General features: G+C 41.1%; 1 protein-coding gene across 2 annotated transcripts in view; it reads left to right on the plus strand.

The window, feature by feature from the left end:
* Window positions 1-21,304, plus strand: part of FANCI (FA complementation group I) — a 2,406,750-nt gene that overhangs the window by 798,688 nt on the left and 1,586,758 nt on the right. For both annotated transcript variants that reach the window (XM_044078210.1, XM_044078208.1), the window contains exon 12: window positions 14,295-14,431. In XM_044078210.1, the coding sequence (XP_043934145.1) occupies window positions 14,295-14,431 (137 nt within the window). The remainder of the gene's footprint in view (window positions 1-14,294; window positions 14,432-21,304) is intronic.

Below are 21,304 nucleotides of genomic sequence, written 5' to 3' on the forward strand. Positions count from 1 at the left end.
CCTTGAACACAAAGTTCCTTTTCAGGGTTGATCCAGGAACAATGTCTGACCTGCTTAAAGACAAGCAGTAAGCAAATGAGGACTAAATCAAACCCTACACCACAGGAACTGCAGCTTACCACATTAACCCTCTGTGCCAACTGCCAGACAAAAGTATCTGAAGTGTAGGATTAAGACTCTTTGTCTAGAGTTATGGTAAAACATTTTGAGGGTAGTCATTTTAGGGATATTTCTACCTAACTGCATTGTGCTGTTGTAGTTTTATTTGTAAATATTTCATAGTCATTTTTGGAAGTTATATTTGGGATGCGAGTTAAATAAATTCATTGTCATTGTTGAAATGGTATTGGTCTCTGGATGGTGTAGTGAAAATATGAACTCAGTGTTCACGGCAGAGTTACGGTTAATTTTTAAAATGTTTAAAAAAAATTTAAGTTAGGGAAAAGTGTTTTTATTGTCTGTCATATGACTTTTCGTAACCTTTAAACAGGAGCATTATTATTTATGCTTGTGGGGGAAATATTAAAACTAATTAAACTATTTACTTACTGAAAGTTGTTTTAATTTTGGTGGTTGGAGTAAGTATTTAAAGTGCTTTTCACTGGTGTTTTTGGTGGAATGTTTTACTTTTTTTAATACTTGGCTGTTTTACTGACCACTGCTACTAGGATTCCCTGTGAATTGGGCATCTTTTTTTAGCTTCACCATAGAACCACCTACCACCCACAAAATATATATATAATAATAATAATAATAATAAACAGCCTTTGCCATGACTACAGGCAGATCAAGTACCTCATCCACAGATGGGTGACTACTATGGCTATCTGTTTCTGCAGTCCATTAATTTCTTTCCTTGGCTCTGTTTGGTATAGTCCCTGCAGCCACCATGGACTTGGGGGTTAGATGCATCCCTGGGGCTGTTGAAGTGCCCCTGGGAGGCAGTGGCAAACCACTCTGGCACTCTTGTTGGTCCCAGGAGATGGAGCAGGGAATTCATCTCTGGATTGCCTGTTTCTAGGGAGGGTTTTCTTGCAAAAGTGGGTCTGCTTCTTCAGAAATTCCTGTGAAATAGAAGCAAAAATGTAGACAGGTCTTCCCCTGTTTCAAGTACTTAACAGAGGAGTGATTTATTGGGCTTGTCTCAGTTTAGTGCAGGCTGTTGATCCTTTCAGTCCAGCAGTTTCTGGTAAGAGAAAAATGGATTCTTCATTTTCTGAGGAGATTAATAATTATAAACTATAAAATGATTGTGAAGGGACAAATTCTGTTTTTTTTGTCCTATTTTTGATGCAGAAGCCACACTATCCTCATAATCTGAAAGTCCTTTCTAATGACTCTTATTTCTGAAACTATTTTCAGAGTGAATCTGTTGTTTCTCTAAGAGCATAATGTCATTCCAATGTCTTCAAAGAAGTTCTTTCAGCATTGGAGGATGTTTTTATGACAGCATGGAACATGTTCATCGTGTTTCACTGTTGCAGTCATGACTGTAGGGTTCTCCCCTGCCGGCAGGCAGCCCTCGGTCGGCCAGAATCCCAAAGTCTGGTTCCGGCGTCGGCTGTTCAACCATGCTCCCTAACGTCAGAGCGCCAGGAGTACAAAGCTGACAGCCGACGCCATCTTCTCCAGTCTTTCTTGCCGTGCGGTCATAGCAGTTCGCAAGTGACAGTCGGCTGACTCCTGACGAATTTTTCTGATATACTTCAGTCCGAAGATTTTCTTCTCCACTCAAAGCTAAGTACCCCGTTGGGGAAACTTTTTTCTTGCTCCACTCCGATGTCAGAAAAAGTTAATAATTGTATTTCATGTGGGAAGCAAATACCTCATAAGGATTTTCATTCTTACTGTATTCCTTGCTTAGGCCCTGACCACGACGTAGCTAGTTGTCGGTTTTGTGCTAGATTCAATCAACGTACAATTAAGCGAAGGTACGATTTTGCTTTTCATTACTTCGGTAGGCGCTTTAACTACAAAATGTCGTCTGATACGGTTCCGGCTACCGGAGTTCACAAACGTCGCAAGGATAAAGACAGGCCTCCGAGGTCCAAATCTGATGATAGTGCACAAGCGGAGCCAGCTTCAGGTTCGGCCGTCGTCAGTGAGGCGCTTTTGCAGCCCCTGTCGTCGGCCATTTCAGAACCGACGGCCGAAACGGACTCTCATGAGGAGCCAACCAGGCCTTTAAATATTTCTGTTGCAGGACCTTCGGACAATGCTCCTTCGGATGGGTCCGGAGCCGCTGTGCAGGTACCGGCTTATGAAGGGGTTTTCAGGCCTACTCAGCTTCTAATAAAGGCAAAGGCAAAGACTCCATCTAAATCAAAGACTACAACACAGGCCTCTTCTGAACCGGCTCCTAAGTCACAGAAACAGTTACTCAAGATGGCAGAGGATTTACTTACTGTGATTAGGGGTTCTCATCCCCCTCCAGATAAAAGGCCAAGGCAGGATGTTTATTATGGTTCCTCTGATCAGGCTTCTGTTTCCTCAGTTTCTTCTTCTGATCAGGAATATTCTTTCCCCGCTTATGAGGATTCTGATGCTGAGGAATCCATTCCTTCAGCTTCTCCCCTTGAGGATTTCCCTTTTGGGGAAACTTTGCATGAAATGAGGGAACATTTCCATTGGGAAGGACAGGAGTATTCGGAATCTAAGAAAAGACTGAGGGATTTTCTTCTTTTTCCCCAACATAGACCCCTGGCTATTCCTCCAGTTTTGGATATTGTGGATGATGCCTTTTCGGAGGCTAACTTTACCCCTGACTCTTTTCCTCCTGCTCCTGTTAAGCCTGATAGATATTACAGGGTTCCTGATTCCCATCAGTTTTTATACAAGAACCCTTCTGCTGACCCTGAAACCATTTCTCAGGGTCCTAAGGGAGTTAAGGCCGCTTCTGCCAAAAATCCCATTCCTACTGAAAAGGATTCTCGATCCTTAGAAAGATGGGGCAAAAAGGTGTACACTTCTGCTACTTTGTCCATTAGGGCTTTAAACTGTCAGTTTCATATGCTAAAATACCAGCAATTTCTCTTGTCTGTTTTAAAACAAAAGCTTACTTCCATTTCTACCTGTGCAGATGATAAGGAATTACATGACTTATTGCATGCCACTGAACAAGTTGGGAAGCATGGTTTACACTGTGGATTTGATGCATTGGAGGCTTCTTGTAGGGCTGCGGCCTCTGGCACAGTCATTAGAAGGCATGCATGGCTAAAGGAACAAAATTTGCCTAAACAAGTAAAGGCTAAATTATTGGATGCTCCTGTTCAGCATAATGTTTTGTTTGGATCAAAAGCTGAAGAGGTGATTAAAAAGATGGAGGATAAGGCGAAATCCATGCAAACAGTTAAAGATTTCTTACAGGTACAGCCACCTAGATTTAGCAGGAATTGGCCTTCTAGAAATTGGTCCTTTCCCACTTCAGACAGGCCTCAGAGCGGTAGATATAGACGCTCCAGAGGAAGGCCTCAAACACAAGCTTCTTATAGACCAAGACAGTGGACTGCTTCCACCCCTAGGGGAGGAGAGGACATGTCACAAACTCAAAGGAAACAGACTCAATGACTCCCTCTGTTGGGCTACAGGAACTTCTTGCCTGGAAGCCCCTCTCGGAGGAAAACTCTTTCTTTTTTATCAAAATTGGACTCAAATAACCCAAGACAAGTGGGTTTTGGATGTGGTTTTAAGAGGTTACAAATTCCATTTTCATACCTTGCCATGGCCAAGCAGATGGCCAGACCTTCCAAAACATCAATGGACGGAGGCCTTAAACCAGGTGGAAGCTCTTTTGGCTATGAATGCCATAGAACTGGTCCCACTTTCAGAGATGGGAAAAGGTTTTTACTCAAGGCTCTTTCTAGTCCCAAGGAAGCAAAACTCATGGAGACCCATTCTGGATCTGTCGGTCTTGAACACCTTTCTAGAGATTCCAAAATTCAAGATGCTTACTCTACAGCAGCTACTTCCAATGCTGTCCAAAGATGCTTGGATGGTAACTTTGGATTTAAAGGAGGCATATTTACACATTCCCATCAGGCAGGATCGCAGAAAATACCTCAGGTTCAAGGCCGGATCGAGGCACTTTCAATTCTCTGCGCTGCCCTTTGGATTGTCTACTGCGCCCAGGGTCTTCACCAAATGCCTGGCTCCAGTAGTAGCTTACTGCAGACTCAAGGGAATTCAAATTTACCCTTATCTGGACGATTGTCTAATTCAGGCAGACAGCAAGGATGTCTTACTCCAACATCTAGAATTTGTACAGAACCTCCTCAAGTTCCTGGGATTCTCTGTAAACATAAAAGAAGTCAGATTTGACATCATCACAACAAATAACTTTTCTGGGTGCACTTCTAAACACCACAACCCAGATGGCATTTCTGACATCTGAAAAACAATTACAGCTGGCTTCAACTTTCAGAACCTTGGCAACTTTAACTCAACTATCTGCAAGGAAATTCCTGCAGGCTGGGTTACATGGCCTCCTGCATCCTTCTCGTACCATATGTAAGACTACACATGAGGAAAATACAGTGGTACCTAAAAAGTGTATGGTCTCAGCATTGCCACAGTTTAGACATGCTGATCTCCGTCCTTCCTTGCCTTCAAAAGGAATTTCTTTGGTGGTCCAGGGCATGTGCTCTAAACAAAGGGAAACCCTTCCGTCTGCCTCCGGCCATTCAGATTCTAACCACGGACGCCTCGGATTATGCTTGGGGAGCCCATTTTCAGGGCAATTGTCTGCAGGGCCTTTGGACAAAGGATCACAAGCACCTGCATATCAACTTAAAGGAAATGTTAGCCGTTCAGAAAGCTCTATTGGCCTTCAGGAATCTTTTACAACCAGGACAACTACTAATACGGACAGACAACACCACAGTTATGTGGTACATAAACAAGCAAGGGGGATCTCATTCCTACCCCCTTTGAAGACTAGCCATGGATCTATGGAACACAGCTCTAGCTTGCAGTCTGGATCTTCAAGCTCAGTTTCTACCAGGGAAACAAAACTTCCTGGCAGACAGTCTGAGCAGAAACCTTTCAGATCCACATGAGTGGATGCTGGACACCAAAATATTCAGGATGATAACAGCAGTCTGGGGATGTCCTCACATAGACCTCTTTGCATCCCATCTCAATCATCAACTACAGAATTTTTGCACCAGGACTTTCCACAGAGAAGCTTGGGAAGTGGATGCCCTGTCCTTCAGTTGGAGGAACCTCTCGGGATATGCCTTTCCCCCTCTTCCTCTTCTTCCACGTGTTTTATTGAAGATAAAACAGGACAAGCCCAAGATGATAATCTTGCTGGCTCCAAATTGGCCTCTGCAATTTTGGTATCCAACCCTAAAAAACCTATGCCTGTAGCCCCCTTGGGTTTTACCTCAGTCTCCGAACCTTCTGTCCCAACATCAGGGTCAGGTTCTACATTCTCATGTCAGAACTCTCAGCCTTGCGGCCTGGTTAATCCAGGGCCTTTGATTTCTTCTTTCCTACCCAAGCAGGTTATGGATGTCGTTTTAGAAGCCAGACGTCCTAGCACTAGAAAATCTTATGCAGGAAAATGGAAAAGATCTTGTTCCTGGATGCAGGCTCAGGATTCTGATCCTCTTATTCCTAAAATTACTTTAATTTTACTTTACTTGACAGATCTCTTACAATAAGGGTCTCTCTTTCTCTTCCATTAAGATACATGCCTCTGCTATTTCTGCTCATTATAATACAGACCCTCCCATCTTTTCCCACCAGCTCATGAGACAGTTTCTCAGAGGAGCTAAGAACTTAAGACCTCCTAGATCTCCTCCTATTCCTGCTTGGGTTCTCAACTATGTTTTTGAAAAACTAACCTTGCCTCCTTTTGAGCCTGCTGCCTCTTCTGACATCAAGTTTTTATCTTGGAAGACAGCTATCCTGTTAGCCCTAACCCCTGCCAGGAGAGTTTCAGAGTTACGAGCTCTTATGGCTGTGGAACCTTATATTATTTTTCATTAAGACCGGGTATCTTTGAGGACTAATCCTACCTTCATGCCTAAGGTGGCTTCCAAAGTGGCCTTAAATCAAACTATCCACTTGCCAACCTTTTCCCCACTCCTCAAAATAAAGGGGAAAGGATCTTACATTCCTTGGATGTACACAGACAACTACGTTTTTACCTGAACAGAACCAAGGACATCAGAAAATCAGAACAATTGTTTGTTTCTTATGCTTTAAGTTCCCAAGGTAAAGCCATTTCAAAACAGACCATTTCTAAATGGATTGCTCATGGAATCGGATTTTGTTATTCTCACCATGGAAAGCAAATCCCAGGGAGTATACGGACTCATTCCACCAGAGCTGCTGCCACTTCTGCGGCCTTCCTCAGGGGAGTTCCTACCAAAGACATTTTGGAAGCTGCAACTTGGAGTTCAGTGCATACTTTTTCTAAGCACTACAATCTACCTCTCTACTCCAAGTCTAGGGCAGGCTTTGCCTCTGCAGTCTTGCAGGGCCTTTAGCCGCCTTCTTCTTTATGACCACCTCCCTTTCTTTCAGCTTTGGGATTCTACCCTACAGTCATGACTGCAACAGTGAAACACGATGAACATAGTACAGTTGTGTACACCTACCATAAATGTAGATGTTCGAGTGTCTTCACTGTTGCAGTCTGGGTTTCCCTCCCTCCTGTCCCCTCTTATTTTTACTTTTGTGTATTTCCTTTTTTTTCACCATTCTTCTGAGGTGTATTTGCAAAGGTTATGGGACCTTTTTCATTTTGGGACTCCTGACTTCTGGGGCAAGAAAAACTGGAGAAGATGGCGTCGGCTGTCAGCTTTGTACTCCTGGCGCTCTGACGTCAGGGAGCATGGTTGAACAGTCGACGCCGGACCCAGACTTTGGGATTCTGGCCGACCGAGGGCTGCCTGCCGGCAGGGGAGAACCCTTCAGTCATGACTGCAACAGTGAAGACACTCGAACATCTACATTTATGGTAGGTGTACATAACTGTACTTTGTCTGACGACAAGTTTGCTGCTCCCAAGAAAGCCGATAGATTCAGTCTTACAAGTTTTTTTATATACTAATTCCATATCAGACTCTGCAGTTATTTCTCTGGTGAAATCAGCTGCTTCTAACCATTTGGTTATTACCAACCCCCCCCTCCCTTCTTTATGCTTGCCTGTTTTAAGAAAATAAGGAATATTATGACATATATTTCCTCTTGTGAGGAAAACAAAAATTTTGTATAACTTGATTGCTTCTCTGTTTTGAGTGGCTACCCATAGTTTAAAATGTGCTTATGATTCTACTGATGACTGTCTAGGAAGGTTCCAAAAAGAAAAGACCCCCCCCCCCCCCCCAACAAGCAGTGTAATATGTTTGGCTGTCTACAAGAATCCCCTCCACATGCCTACTCTGTCACACTTTAGTCCTTCTAGAAGGTCTGAACTTCCCTTTCTTTCTTTGACAATAGGTAATTTTAGATAGATGAGTTGTGAAACTAATTAATCAATGTTAAAGATGGCAGTGGGAGTCTCTGCCTCCTTTTTAAGAAATTCTCCCTCTTTCACCAGACAAAACTCCTCTTTTTCCCTCCTCTTTCAGTACCTGCTGACTCATGGGTGTGGTCGAAGTGTTCTCTCCTCCTCAGCTAGGAGAATGGTTTTATTTAAGAATGTTTGTGCCAAAGAAAGATTTATGGATCCAGTTCTCGGTCTTTACTTCCTAAACCATTTTTTGATATTGCGCAAGTTCATTTGTTTCCCCTCATTCCTCATTGGAATTTTCTTGTGATTTCAGATTTAAAAGATGCTCATCATATTCCTATAGATTTAGATTTCAGATGTTTAAGTGTGATCTAGACGTGGAAAGTATTATCAGTTCTATACATTATCGTTTGGTCTATCCACTGTTTCAAGGGTATTTACAAAGTAACTAGCTCTAGACTGCAGAATCCAAAGTATTCACATTTTTCCTTATTTAGACAACTTGCTCATCCTTGCAGATTCTTTTTCAGTATGTCAGGAATCTTACTTCGGTTAGAGGTTTCCTGCACAGGCTGGGTTTCATAACATACAAAAGTATTGTTTTAACCCCTTCTCACATGATTATTTTCCTGGGTGTCTCCGAGACACCTCAATTCAAGGAGTTTTTCTTCCATAGGAAAAAGCTGTATCTGTATGTATTTCTAAGTTTTCCCTCTCAGACTTCTTTCTCAGCCTGGGAATGTTTTCAAATTTCTCAAGTCTCATGGCATCTACAGTTCTCATGATTCTTGCAGCAAAGTTCCGCATGAGAAAAATTCAGTGGTCTCAAACAACTTCAATAAGCAAAATCCACCTAAATGAACAAAAACGAACCAGGCTGTTCACTCACCTTTCTTTAATAGCAAGTGCATCTGGTACCTAGGTCATTCACCTTCTGAGGATTTTTTGTGTCAAGACCAGTTTTACCAGAATCCAGATCTCACATTTTCCCTTTCGTCTCCAGCATAATTTTTAACAACCAACTCCTCAGACTTTGCTTGGAGAATAGTCGCTATGGGGATAAAAGTGTGGGGTTTTGGAACAGAAAAGACCGATGAAAACACACAAGCATAAAAGAGATGTTGACACTGATAAATGCTCTCAGCACTGTGATTCATCCGTGGTCCCCAGGACCATTATAACTATTTCCAGACGCCATTACATACTGTCAGAGCAAAATTTTGTAGTAGACAAGCTAATCAGGACGAGGGCAGACCCTCATGAATGGAAACTGAATCAGAGGGGTCTTCCACAAATTGACGCAGCTGTGAGGAACACCTCAAGGTTTTGCTCCAAGACTCCATGCAAGAAGACCTGAAACATATTTTTATTCCTTGGACAGAAATGTTTCTGTATGCTTTTCCACCAATATCCAGGGTCATTCTGAAGATTGAGAAGGACTCTCCAAATATCATTGTGGTGACTCCATTCTGGCCCAGGCAACTGTGGTTCTCCCTTCTTTTGGAAATGGCCAGGGACAATTATCATGAGCTTTATAACAGACTGGATCTGCTCACACAGGACAACAGGTGTTTGATACATTCTGACCTTAAACAACTGCAACCAAGTGCTTGAATGATAGAATCGTAATACCTTTTAGGCACCTATTTTCTGATTACATGCAGGAGGTATTAAAGTAGACAAGTAAAACCTGCTACTAGAAAATCATGTATTAGTAAATGGAAACGCATTTCTCTTTGGTGCCAAGACAGGAGCCAGTATCTTTTCAGGGATAATGTCTTTCTGGTTCTACATTTGTGTGAGTTATTGTCTTCTGGTTTGTCTTGCTTCTACCCTCAAGGTTTATTTTGATGACCATTTTAGCATGTCTGCCCATGGATCCTCCTCTTTCAATTCAGTTTCATGTGACTAATACTAAGCCTCCTAGAAAAGCAGTGGCTTCTCCTTGGGATCAGAATTTTGTCTTGGAAAAACTAACTGTTGTTCCAAATGAAGCAGCTCCTCAGGCTGTCTTGAGGTTATTAACATGGAAAGCATTGTTACTAAATGGTTTGACCTCTGCAAGAAGAGTATCTGAGCTGCAAGTTCTTTTTTAAACAAGAAATAGCTTTATTAAATTATCACTTGGGATATAGGCAATTATATGTTTATATAAATGAAACAAACTATATTGACATATTTTACTTGCAAACATTATACATTACGTATAATCTATCCAACCACTGTCAGTCAAACATTACATAGTCCTTCAAATCTGCTTTCTTTTAAACTTCATTCCTCCTACAAAACATTATTCTGCATGTATTCTTCCCACAATTTCATTTTTTTATGTAATTTGCTCCTACCACTTTTCTAAAGATCTAATTTCCAATTGTTTTATCTCTGGTTCTATATTCCTTACTTCTTGTACAGTTGGTTTAGACTTTGATTTCCATTTTCTAGTATTTGCTTCTTTGGCAGCCACCATAATTTGAATCAGCAAGGCTTTACTATGTCTAGGCAATTCCAATTCTATATCATAGCTCAAAAAATCATTTCCTTAGTTATACAAGTTTGCTCACCCAGTATTTCTGATAGATTAGTCTGTAGGGAAATGTTAAAGTCTGCAAACTCATTACAATCCCCAAAAATATATTCTCATTTACCTTTTTCTCCCCATCACACCTCCCGACATTTGCTATCTACCCGAGGAAAAATTCTTCTTGGGTATAAAAATACATATATAAACACTTACAGGCAAATATTCTAAATCTCCAGATTTTGTTGTATATTTGGGAGTCTTACATATATCGTCACATTGTTTCTTTGTGAATTGCTTATCTAATCTCTCTTCCCAGTCCTTTCTAACCTCCACTGATTGATTCTTATAGTTATCTTGCAATATTTTATATGCTGCATTAATTATCCCTTTTTTAACAGCAGCTTCTGTTCTAGATTTTACTAAAAACTCTACCATTGCTGGTCTTTTGCTTAGGACCCCCTATTTCTTTCTCTTTATCTCTACTCCAATATCAATCCTTGATAGGGAAGGCAGTTTCTAGCCTGTGGTCCAAATAATGAATTCACCAGAGAAAGCAAAAACTCACCACTGCAAGCTGTAGAGTCAGATGCTCTCTATGCCCATTCTACCAAATGCACTAATTTTAAAAACATTTTATTCTTTATTATAGAGTGCAAATGAATAATCGTGGTGTGGTGGTGCAAAAATATGTTGGAATATAAAGAACTGGCAAAGATTGAATGCCATGGCTAGCCCTGGTATTAATGAAGCTTATTCTATTAGCAGCCTATTGAAGCTAAGAGCACAGTTAAAATGTCTTCATTATAAGGTATTTATATACCTGACAACATACAAGCTTTTAAAGTGTAAATTTCTATATGTTTTTTTTTTTTTCAGAATGAATTTTTTATGATATGGTGTATGTCTTTAAGCAGTTATATTAGATAAGGGTCACCTGTGTTTGATTTTTTTTCTTTAAGGATTGAGTAATGTGCTGTTTTCAACTCTGATGATGCCCTAGGTTTATGGTAGGCAAAAGCACTCTATTCATTGTGTTCTACAATAAATATTTCTTGCTTTTACGAACAACAGTTTTGGACTTATTTGGTGGTAGCAAGCACTTAGTCAGCCTGACTTTACAGCTTGCAGTGATGATTTTTTTTGTTTTCTGTGGTGAATTCATTGTTTCTTTACCACGTTTGGTGGAGATTGGTTTTGCGGTCCAAATAAATGTGTGGCCTGTTCCTATTCTGTTACCTTCCTCTCTATAGTTATTTATTCCGTATACCTTGGTTCCTTTGCCAATTTTCTCCAGTAATTTCCAGCCACCTCTTGCCAATTGTCTGTATTCCTAAGTGCAGTCATCCCTGTCAGCAGAATCTGCTTTCTCCATCCCCGTGTTGGCGTAGTTCTTTGAATACATTCTGCTACATTGAATATGATATTATGTTTGGTCATGGTTATTTTCCTTAAAGGGCTGCATCCAAAATCCCAGTCTCTCCTTGTTTCTTGAGCTTCTCCCCTGTCTTGTCATCATCCCTTTCCACTTCAAATTATAGTCTTCTGTGAGTGCTGTGTATAGGAGCCTTAGTTGTGTAGCTCTGAAATACCCCTTCAAATAAGCTAATGCCAAACCACATTGTTGCATTGGAAGTATCAGCTTATCCCTCTTGACTCTTGCCGTCTTCACCCTCCCATATAATATCCTGCAACTCTTTATTAATTGCTATCCACAACTTTTCCTCTGGTTGATAAACATATGCCTGACCTGTATATAAAATAGAATCGTTTTAATCCATATTCCCAAGTACTTCATTTTATCATGTCACTATATATATATATATATATATATATATATATATATATATATATATATATATATATATATATATATATATATATATATATTCTATATAGGTATTGCTTAACCAATTTATGTGTGGGTAGATAGTTTACAGCTATTGCCTTTGTTTCATCTTCATTAATTGTGTAGCCTGAAAAGACTCAAAATCGTCTCAAAATATTCCACAACACTGATATATCATTTTCTGGTTCTATCAAGTATAAAATAATATCATTTGCAAATAAAGCCAGTTTTTTTTTCACTAGCATACCAGTTATATCTTTGTCCAAGTCCCTTATTTTCTTTGCCAGTAGGGAAAGAGGACACCCCTGCCTGGCTTCTCTGCTCAAACAGAACTTATCAGAGAGGAACCTACCCACTTTAATTTTTGCCTGTAATCCCTCATATATTCTCCTAATCAATGAGCTGCATGTTCTAATGGTGGGTCAACCTTATCTCATTTTCCACAAACATAAGGTTTCCTTAAGAGCTAATCCTTCATTTATGCCTAAATTGTTATCCACATTTACTTTGAGCCAAGATGTCTGTCTGTGTCTTCTTAACATGATCTAAAAATGAGGGAGAAATGATATGCCATACCTTGGATTTCCATGGACAGCTCTGGTACAATTGTGACAAAATAAAATATTTTAGGAACTCTAATCAGTTGTTCATTTCCTGTGAAGATGATAACTTGTGCAATTTGTGTCAGAGGAGACTATTTCTAAATGGTTGCTTCATGCTATTACGTTTTGTTATAGCCACCACCACAAGACAATTTCAGGGAGAGTCAACGCTCATTCTTTCAGGGTCATGCCTTCATTTGTGGCTTTTTGGAAAGGGTTAGAGTTTAGATGCAGCAACTTAGTCTTCTGCATACCTTTAAAAAACACTACAAAGTAGAATCCTCCTCCAAGTCTATGACAGGCTTTGCTGGAACCATTCTCCATGGGTTCCTGGACCCTCATTCTTTCTTCTCTCAGAAAGTTAAAATTATGATCTACCTATATAGCTAAGGCTACCGCAGCAGTGATCAAATGGTGAACACAATACAGTTTTTTAAGTAAACTAACCATAAGCTTATATGTTTGAATTATTACTGCTGCAGTAGCTGCTACCTTCCTTCTTCTGTCCTCTTATTTTGTATGTTTTTGTTGTTAGAATGAAGACCTTTAATTTAGTTTCCTAGCACTAACTTTTTTAGGGCTCTAGCCTACCTCTCTCAGTTGACATGAAGGATCTGAATGGCTTGGTACCCAAATTGCTCCCTTTCTTCTACTCCTCTTGAGCTGTGTAATGGTCTAGGCATGTGGAAGGTGTCACTGAAGCTTTGGAAGATGTCTGTCTGTTATTTCCTGGGTAAGACATTACCCATATAGCAGAGGCCACTACAGTAGTGAACATTTGAGCCTGTGCTTTTATAGTATGTTTACTTGCACAACTGTACTTTATTTCTGTTCTTTTTTCTTTATAGAAAGAAGTTGACTGGAGAGTCTTCTTCCATTGCAGGTCATAGTTAGTGGTGCAGTAACAATGTATGCTAGTGAGATTTTGTAGACTGTGTTGGAGAAAGAATATGTGACTGTCTGTGAGCTGTACATGGATTTCACTAGTTTTATACTGTGTGTGGAACTCATCTGATGCACAGTTAAGTAGCAGTCTGAGTAGTCAGTATTTCTTGCCCGTTTTATAATATAGGTTATTTTGATATGTCCTTCATGTCATAATGCTGTAGTGGTGATCTAGTTTGTAGCTTGAGTAGGCTGATATTTTTAATTGTTCGATTCTCAGCTAGAGCGTCTTCTGCGTGGAGACCTGCGTGAATGGGCATACCTTCGTTGAAGGTTGTGCGTCAGGCCTGGCAAGCCGGTACGTAAAAATCAACTGCCAATCACTAGCGGACCGGAGTTCTGCTGTGGCGACCCCTAACCAGGAAAAGCCGAAAGACACAAACAAACTTTTGATTTGGACCTTTATTATTTTCCTATTTATATGCCATGCCTTTGACATTTTTCCTTTTGATAAACAATGCAGTTGGTCTTCTTTGAGTTTGCCTAGAAGGATTTTTAACAGCATTTTGTGGGTGTAGTAGTACAGTTACGATTTCAGACCAATGCCCTTAATTACCACAGAAATGGCTGCTGACCTGGAAAATTTTAACTCATTGGTAGTAGTGGAAATGTGAGGTCGGAAACTGCAGCAGAAGTAAAACTGAACTCCTGTGATGGTGGTATAGAGCATAAAAAGGATGAAAGCTTAACACAATATGAACCTGAAAATGTGTGCAATATTGAAATGTTGAACTATTTGAGTATACCACATTAGCTCAAGTACAGAGTAATTGATGCCAGAACAAGACAAATGAGACTACAGATTTGATTATAGTACATTAAAGGACAGCAGTAGACAGGAAAAATTTGTTGCAACAGGTTTTATAGTTCATTATACAAATTAATGAACTTCTCTTTCTTATGTTCCTGCTGTTTTAGGTTTTTGATTTTCTGAAAACCGTGATCATTAAGAGTTTTAAAGACTCCCAGTTGCGGCAGAATTCCAAATTCCTTCAAGATCTCATACCTCAGCAGTGTAGTGTGGCTGAAACAGTTCTAGAAACTGTTAGAAACAGGTAATGTTACTTGTTTTGTTTCTCTGTTCCACTGTGTTCTTGATCAGCTGTCAGTAGCAAAGAGCAATAGGTTTGTGTATACTTAAAAACTAATGCTTACACAAAAGCAGGAAATCTGATTAGCTAATATGGATTGTTTTGATTTATTACCATCGTAATCCCTACATTCTTCAATGATTGTCTATCTAGTACGACCTAAAAGCAACTACTGTTTTCTCCCTCACTTTTATCTTTTAGTGTACATGTGTTTGGCACCTGCAGTTTCTTCATTGGAGAAGTTTTAACATCCATTCTAAAAATGCTGTCTCACATCCATTCTGTAATTATCCCCTGCAGTATCTGCAAATATGGTATTGTTCTTTTCACTTCAGAAATAACATTACATCTTAAATATTCAGTTCATCTACTTCAAATTGAATGACTGATCATCGTAGGCAACACCAAACTCAGCATCTTAGCTTTTCCTCAAGTTTGAACTCCTCCCCTAACTTCCATGACACCCATTGCTTCTCCACCTCTTCTCCTGTTCTTGTTTGCAGCTTTAAGCATAGGCTCATAGATGAGTATTAGGCAATTAGTATGCAAACAAATTCAAGCTTAACCAAAAACTCCTATTCAAAAGTTCCCTTAAGCCTCAAGGAATGCTAGACATGCTATACCAGAGGAGAATTTGAGCCTGCCCTTCCATTTATCAAGGTTTATCTGTAAGGTGGCAAGGATGCTTTACATGTAGTGGAAGTCTGTTTCAGAGGTGAGAGATATGTTGGGATATGACTCTACCACTCAAAGGTATGAATCTACCACTCATATTTATTTATTTATAAGACATTTGTTGACCAGGATTGTCTGAGTGAGCAAAAGCCCTTTTTCAGCGAAGGCCCAGGGAGAAAAACTCCACAGTACAACTAAGCAAGAAAAATTACAGGATTGAAGTAGAATATAGTAAAAAAATATACAGTAAAACAATTCAGTCAATGTCCAAAAGGCCCCACAGAACAACAAGTTAAGAAAAATTATAAGATTAAAGTAAAATATAGTTAAAAACAAATATACAATAAAACAATTAAGCGAATGTCCATAACAGTGTAAGATAAACGGCAACAGAGACATTTAATCTGAGTAGCAAGTATAGAATTAAGTAATAACTAAACACTGGCAAAAGACACATTGGGTTTTCATCAGTGGAGAACTGTACAATTCAGTGCAATTAGTGAGTTATAGTAGTAGTGAAGTGAGGAATAGGGAGGATAGTGAAGGAGAAAGGGATGTGTTCAAGTGAGGTGATTACAGTGGCAGGTCCAGGTGCTGTTAAGGTACCTTTTGAGAGATTTCTTGAATTCATGGATGTGGGTAATATTTCTGAGGGTCATGGGTAGCTTGTTCCATGAAAGAGCAAGGAAGTAGTTGTAAAGATTCTGTCCAATAGATTTTTTAGGTTTGTGAATCTGTAAGAGAGATTGGTCGGAGCTTATGAGGAATTGAGGGGGCTTATGAAAAGATACAAGTGAGCAGATGCTAGGGTAGGAAAAGGGCTTATTCAGGATGGGATGGGTAACGAGAAGTTATGTAAATAAGAGTTGGTTAGGAAACTAGCCAGCTGTGTGTCTGGAGACAGTGACAGTGGTGTGATCTGGAAGGCAGATTAGCTGCAAATCTAGCAACTTTCTTGTAGGTAGTTTCGAGTTTGGAAAGTAGTGAGGACTGTAAGTTGGTTAAGATTAGGGAGCTGTAGAAGAGGTTAGGGAGAAGGTATGCTTGGGCAGGTGATATCTTGGAAATGGGTGTAAAGAACCCTTTTTTTCTATACAGTAGGCCAATCTTTTGGTGGATTTTCTTGATACTGTGAAGCACATGAAGGTCAGATTTAAGTTGGTTGTCTGTTGCTCCAAGGAGCTTAGTGTGGGTTTCAGCTATGATAGTAGTGTTGTTAAGGATAGAGATTGTAAATGAGGATTTAAGATAATAAAGCAATTTTGGCAGAAATAGAAGACATTTTGTCTTTTTAGGGTTAAGTATGAGGTGGTTGTTAATAAGCCATGTTTCAGTGAGGTTGAAAGATGTTTGTGTCAGAGTTAGCAGGTTGGAGGGTTTGTCGGCAACAGAGATGATTGTGGAGTCTTCTGCATACTGTATGAGGGATGACTGAGGACAGAATGTGTGAAGTTGTTTAGTAAAGATGTTAAAAAAGAAGGGGACCTAAAATTCAGCCTTGTGCGCCCCCCATTTTGATGGGGCAAAAAGGAGATGTAGTAGAGAGCCGTTTTACGGATTGGTGTTTGTCTGTGAGGTAGCTTTTGAACAGGAGATAGTTGCTGAAGAGAAGTTGAGTTGAGAGAGTTTGGAGAGGAGGATGGGGTGACAGACCATGTCAGAGGCTTTAGAGAGATCTAAAATCAGGCAGGACAATAATTTATTGTCTCAGGCTAGGGAGATGGAGTTAATAAAGGAAACGAGTGCAGTAGTGGTGCTGTAGTGGGAGCAAAAGCTGTGTTGGGTAGGGGTGATCAGGTTTTCTTATAGGTTCATAGGTAGGTACTAGGCTATTAGCCCTAGGGCCTGTATAAGCCTAGCCAAAAAGGTACCCTGGCTTTCGCCACCCAAGAAAATTATTTTCCTGTGCCCCTGTCAAGCAAAGCCACAGAAGTGATCCCTGGGGTGAATTTCCTATTTCCCATCTAATCATCAAGATTTTTCTTGAGTGCTAATGAGGAGCTCTGTTTGACATAGATAGGTAGTCTGTTCCAGAGTATGGGAAGTTTGTGGGACAGGAATTTATCCCTATAACATGTTCTGTTTATTGTGGTGACAAGGTTTAGGTCCCTAGAGCGTGTAGCTCAGAGGGATTGGGATTTCTTTAAGTGGAGCATGTCCAACAGCTCTGGGTTTGACATAGCTTTGTATGTTAGACAGAGATCTCCTCTGAGTAAATATACGGAATTCCTTGAAAAAGCCTGATAATATACGGGTGAAAGTGCTTGGAGCATTTTGTTTCAATAAAGACTGTTTGTTTTCAAAGACCTTTTGGCTGTTGACAGTAATTTTACTTTGGTCGGAACAAGTTGGATTAAGTAGCTGCTAATTACGGGTCCTGAACTGCTGGGCTGTGTTTTTTCATTCTAGATTCCACCTTACATACATTCCAGCAAGCAAATTGTTCTTCAGCCTTTGACAGAAGTGGTTACAATGGATGCCTTCTCACAGGTGTAGGAGGGTGTTACAAAGGTGCAATGGTCTAAGAAATATGGAGTCCAGAACAGATCAACCTTCCACATTAATGTCCTAGAGATAACAGGCAGTTCTAGCTGTTGTAAGCACTTCAGGACCAGACAGACAATATGACATTGGTTTGGTTTATCAGCAAGCAAAGGAAGATCAAGTGATAGCTCCTATGCCATGAAACAATGAGGGTCTGATCTTGCCATTTTCATTCTTCCTCAGTATTGGATTATGGCCCCAATCCTCTGATCCAATTCAGCTGCATTTTTTTCAGACTGGGATCCTATACTGGAGCTTCTCCCTCTACCTATAATGCCCTACATTCTGTAGCTTCCTCAGCTGTCATTTGCCACCTAGCTGGTATGACATGGATTCCTGGTCTCGTTAGACTTTTTCTCCTTGGGTGATGATAAATCAAGTTTTTCTTCATAAAGTTGTTCTTTATTGCTAGTACCTTTTTGCTCATATTCTTCTCCTCCCCTCCTTTCATTTTTTCACAGGCATTAGGGATTAATTTGTTCTTCCCTTCCTTCCTGCTCTTTCTCTGTTTATGATGAGAACTTCTGCCTTTCCGTTTCTCTCAGTTATGAGTTGTTTAAAAAAAAACAGGTTATATATAGTTCTTTTTCTCTGCCTTGTAGTGGTTAGTTACAGGAATGCTGTATTTTGGAAGTATTGTTTTCTTTGATTTGCTTGTAGTTTTTAAGTGGAGTGTGGAGTCACAGATGCATTTTTGTATCATGGTTAAGCTGACTGGATTCAAGTGCTGTATGGAATGTGGGCACAAGAGTCCCCATTTTGATGCCCATTCTAAATGTCGATATTGTTTAGGGCCAGATCACTTGTGGTCAGATTGTCGGATTTGTGAGGCATTTAACCCCCGAGCCATTGCTGATCTCAGGAACAAACTCATTCTAAAAGGTCTGTTGCCTGCTTCATCTTCACCATCAGAGGCTCAAGTCCCCTCAGCTAGCCTTTCTGGGTCAATGGGGCTGAGAAAACGCTCCCATAAGACATGGAGAGCTTCTTCAGAGCCTCTAAGTCTGCAAGACATCGGATCCAAAACTGTTGGATCTGTGACCCATTTCTGCCCCTTCAAATCCAAGGTGTTCCTTGGATCCGACAAGCACCTCTAATGTGACTGCCTCTCCTAGGCCATCTTCTTCCATCTCAGATCCAAAGATCTGCGATCTAAGCATTAGGATCTTAACTCCAGAGTTCACCATCAGGGCAGTTTCCCCAACACTGCCAATGAAACTTTTCCTCCAAACTCTGTCCAGAAACTCCCGGCCTACATCTGTTGCCTTCTCTACGTCCTCCAGGAGTCTGTCATATGTTTATATGGACAGGATGATGTGGAGGTTTCTCAAAACTCAAATCCAGATGGGATGTTGTCAGCTCCATCCACAGTTGGATGTGTGAGTGTCCCTGCTACTCTGATTCAGTCTCTTTCTCCGATCCGACCAGTGATTTTGGAGTGCCGAGATCTTAAGTACCCAAGAGAGTTGGCGTCAGATCTCAAGAAGCTTCCTTCCTGTGCTCCAGTTACCCTGACCAGCTCTGCTCTGATATCGTTGAATCAGAGTGGGTCTCTGATCCAGAATATTGGTTGGAACCGGGGGGAGGGGTTTGGTTCTGATCTTCTTGGGTGGCTTCTTCGGCTCTTGACAGCTCGGTTCCAATTCTGTGTGAAGACCATGTATCCGGGGCGGTTCCCTTCTATGCTTCAACTGTTTCGGCTTCGAGGGAGTTGGAGAGAGTTTCTCTGGGTCCATTTGCTTTCCAGATTGTGGAAAGGGCTTTGTCCGTTCAGAGAGAAATGACTTATTTTGCCTTCAATCCTCCCCTTCGACCTTTACTGGATCTGACTGCTAAGCCCATCATCCCTGTTTAGGGTCAGCCTTCCTTGAGGAACCTCCAAGCCCCCCCCCCCCGGAAGCCCCTCTTTCTTCTGATACCTCCCCTGAGCATCCCACAGAGGAGTTTCCTTGAAATAAAATGTGCAAAAGGAGGCACATAGACTCCCCAGTGGGGTCACTTACAGAAGACACAGACTGTGATGAGGGAAAAGGATCCCCATGATCACCACCTGAGGATGTCTCCTTTAAAGACATCTTAGAGATTCTTGGGCAGAAAGGTGGCTGATTGACCCAACCTCCTTTTGAAGAGTCAGTGTTCTTGGAGGCCTTCAGGGCAGGCCCATCTATGTCTTGGGGGACCACGCTCAGCAGACAAACTCATTGACCTAGTTTCCCATGGGGTTTGGAAGGAGCTTGACACTATTGAGCCAATCCCTAAATGCCCAGACAAACTTTTTGCTCCCCTCAAAGGCGTCATTCATAGGTCCAGCAAGTGTCCCTGTTGATGCCATGGTTGTGGCAGCAGCCACCAAAAAGGAGCTAGTCGAATAGAGCTCCTCTGTCCATTCCCTGAAAAGGGAGTCTCGAGAGATGGATAGGTTTAGTACGTGCATTTACGCCTCAGCTACATTTGTGTTGCAATTGTTAAATTACTTGGCACATTTCACTCGATTGCAGAGAGAGTTGGTCAAAGAGCTATCCAACTCTCTCACAGAGCCCATGTCAGATGAGGACTTCAAGAAAGTATTTCCTCAATTGGTTATTATTGCTTCCGTGTCTAACATTTCCATGAGGCTCCTCTCCCATTCAGCAGAGGGTACCACAAGGGCAGCTAGCTCAGGTATTGCAGTCATAAGTCGTGACTGGATGAGATTTTGTGACTTTGCAGAACCTTTCAAGGCTTCCTTTGTCGATGCCCCTTTTGATGGCTTCTCTTTGATATGGCCATCCATCAAAGAGACTCTTACCTGCAGCAAGCAGGAAGGAAAGGCCTTTTCTGCCATCAAGATCAAGTTTTCTACCCCTCGGTGTACTTTATCCAGAAATCAGTGAGGTGGTAAGAAGACTTATTTTGGTGAACTTTTTCCAGAAATCAGTGAGGTGGTAAGAAGACTTAGTTTCGAAAATCTCAAGGATCTTTTCTGGATCAATGCAGGATTCTCCTTCAGAGGCAGAGGAGGAAGTTTCAATGGTGTATGCCACCCCAGAGGCAGATGGGGTCCACAGAAGCAGGGCTTCAGAGAACCTTTCTTTGTTGAGCCTTTCAGTGCTCTTGGAGCGCTGCCAAGCTATCTGTTTCTGGAGGTGGTCAGGTGTCATTGTTTTCTGCACCTAGACACCTGGACCAACCTGACAAATTCCTGGGTGCTAAGCATATCATCTAGAGGTTATTGCATTCCCTTGCCCCTTCCACCTCATGTGAAACAAAAGAAACTCCCTGATTTACAACCCTATCAGAGGGAGTATACAGTACTGGATATTCAAAAGTTACTGCAAAAAAAGAGTCATCCAAGAGGTATGAACTGAGCAGAGAGGACTCTGAACTTACTTCTGCTGCTTTTTAGTGCCAAAGAAAATGGGGTACCCAAGAGCCATTCTAGATCTGAGCAATCTAAATCAGTATGTGAAGAAGTCAAAGTTCCGGATGGTTATGGTTCAGTCCATTCTACCTCTGTTGCGCAAGGACAATTGGTTATGCTCGATAGACTTTCAGGATGTGTACTGTCACATCAAAATAGACATACGCTCCAGAAGTCATTTGTGCATCAGGCTGGGAGCCCATCATTAGCAATTCAGA

Source organism: Protopterus annectens, chromosome 7.part0 (genome assembly GCF_019279795.1).
Source record: "Protopterus annectens isolate FY-2018-M chromosome 7.part0, PAN1.0, whole genome shotgun sequence".
Taxonomy (NCBI): domain Eukaryota; kingdom Metazoa; phylum Chordata; order Ceratodontiformes; family Protopteridae; genus Protopterus; species Protopterus annectens.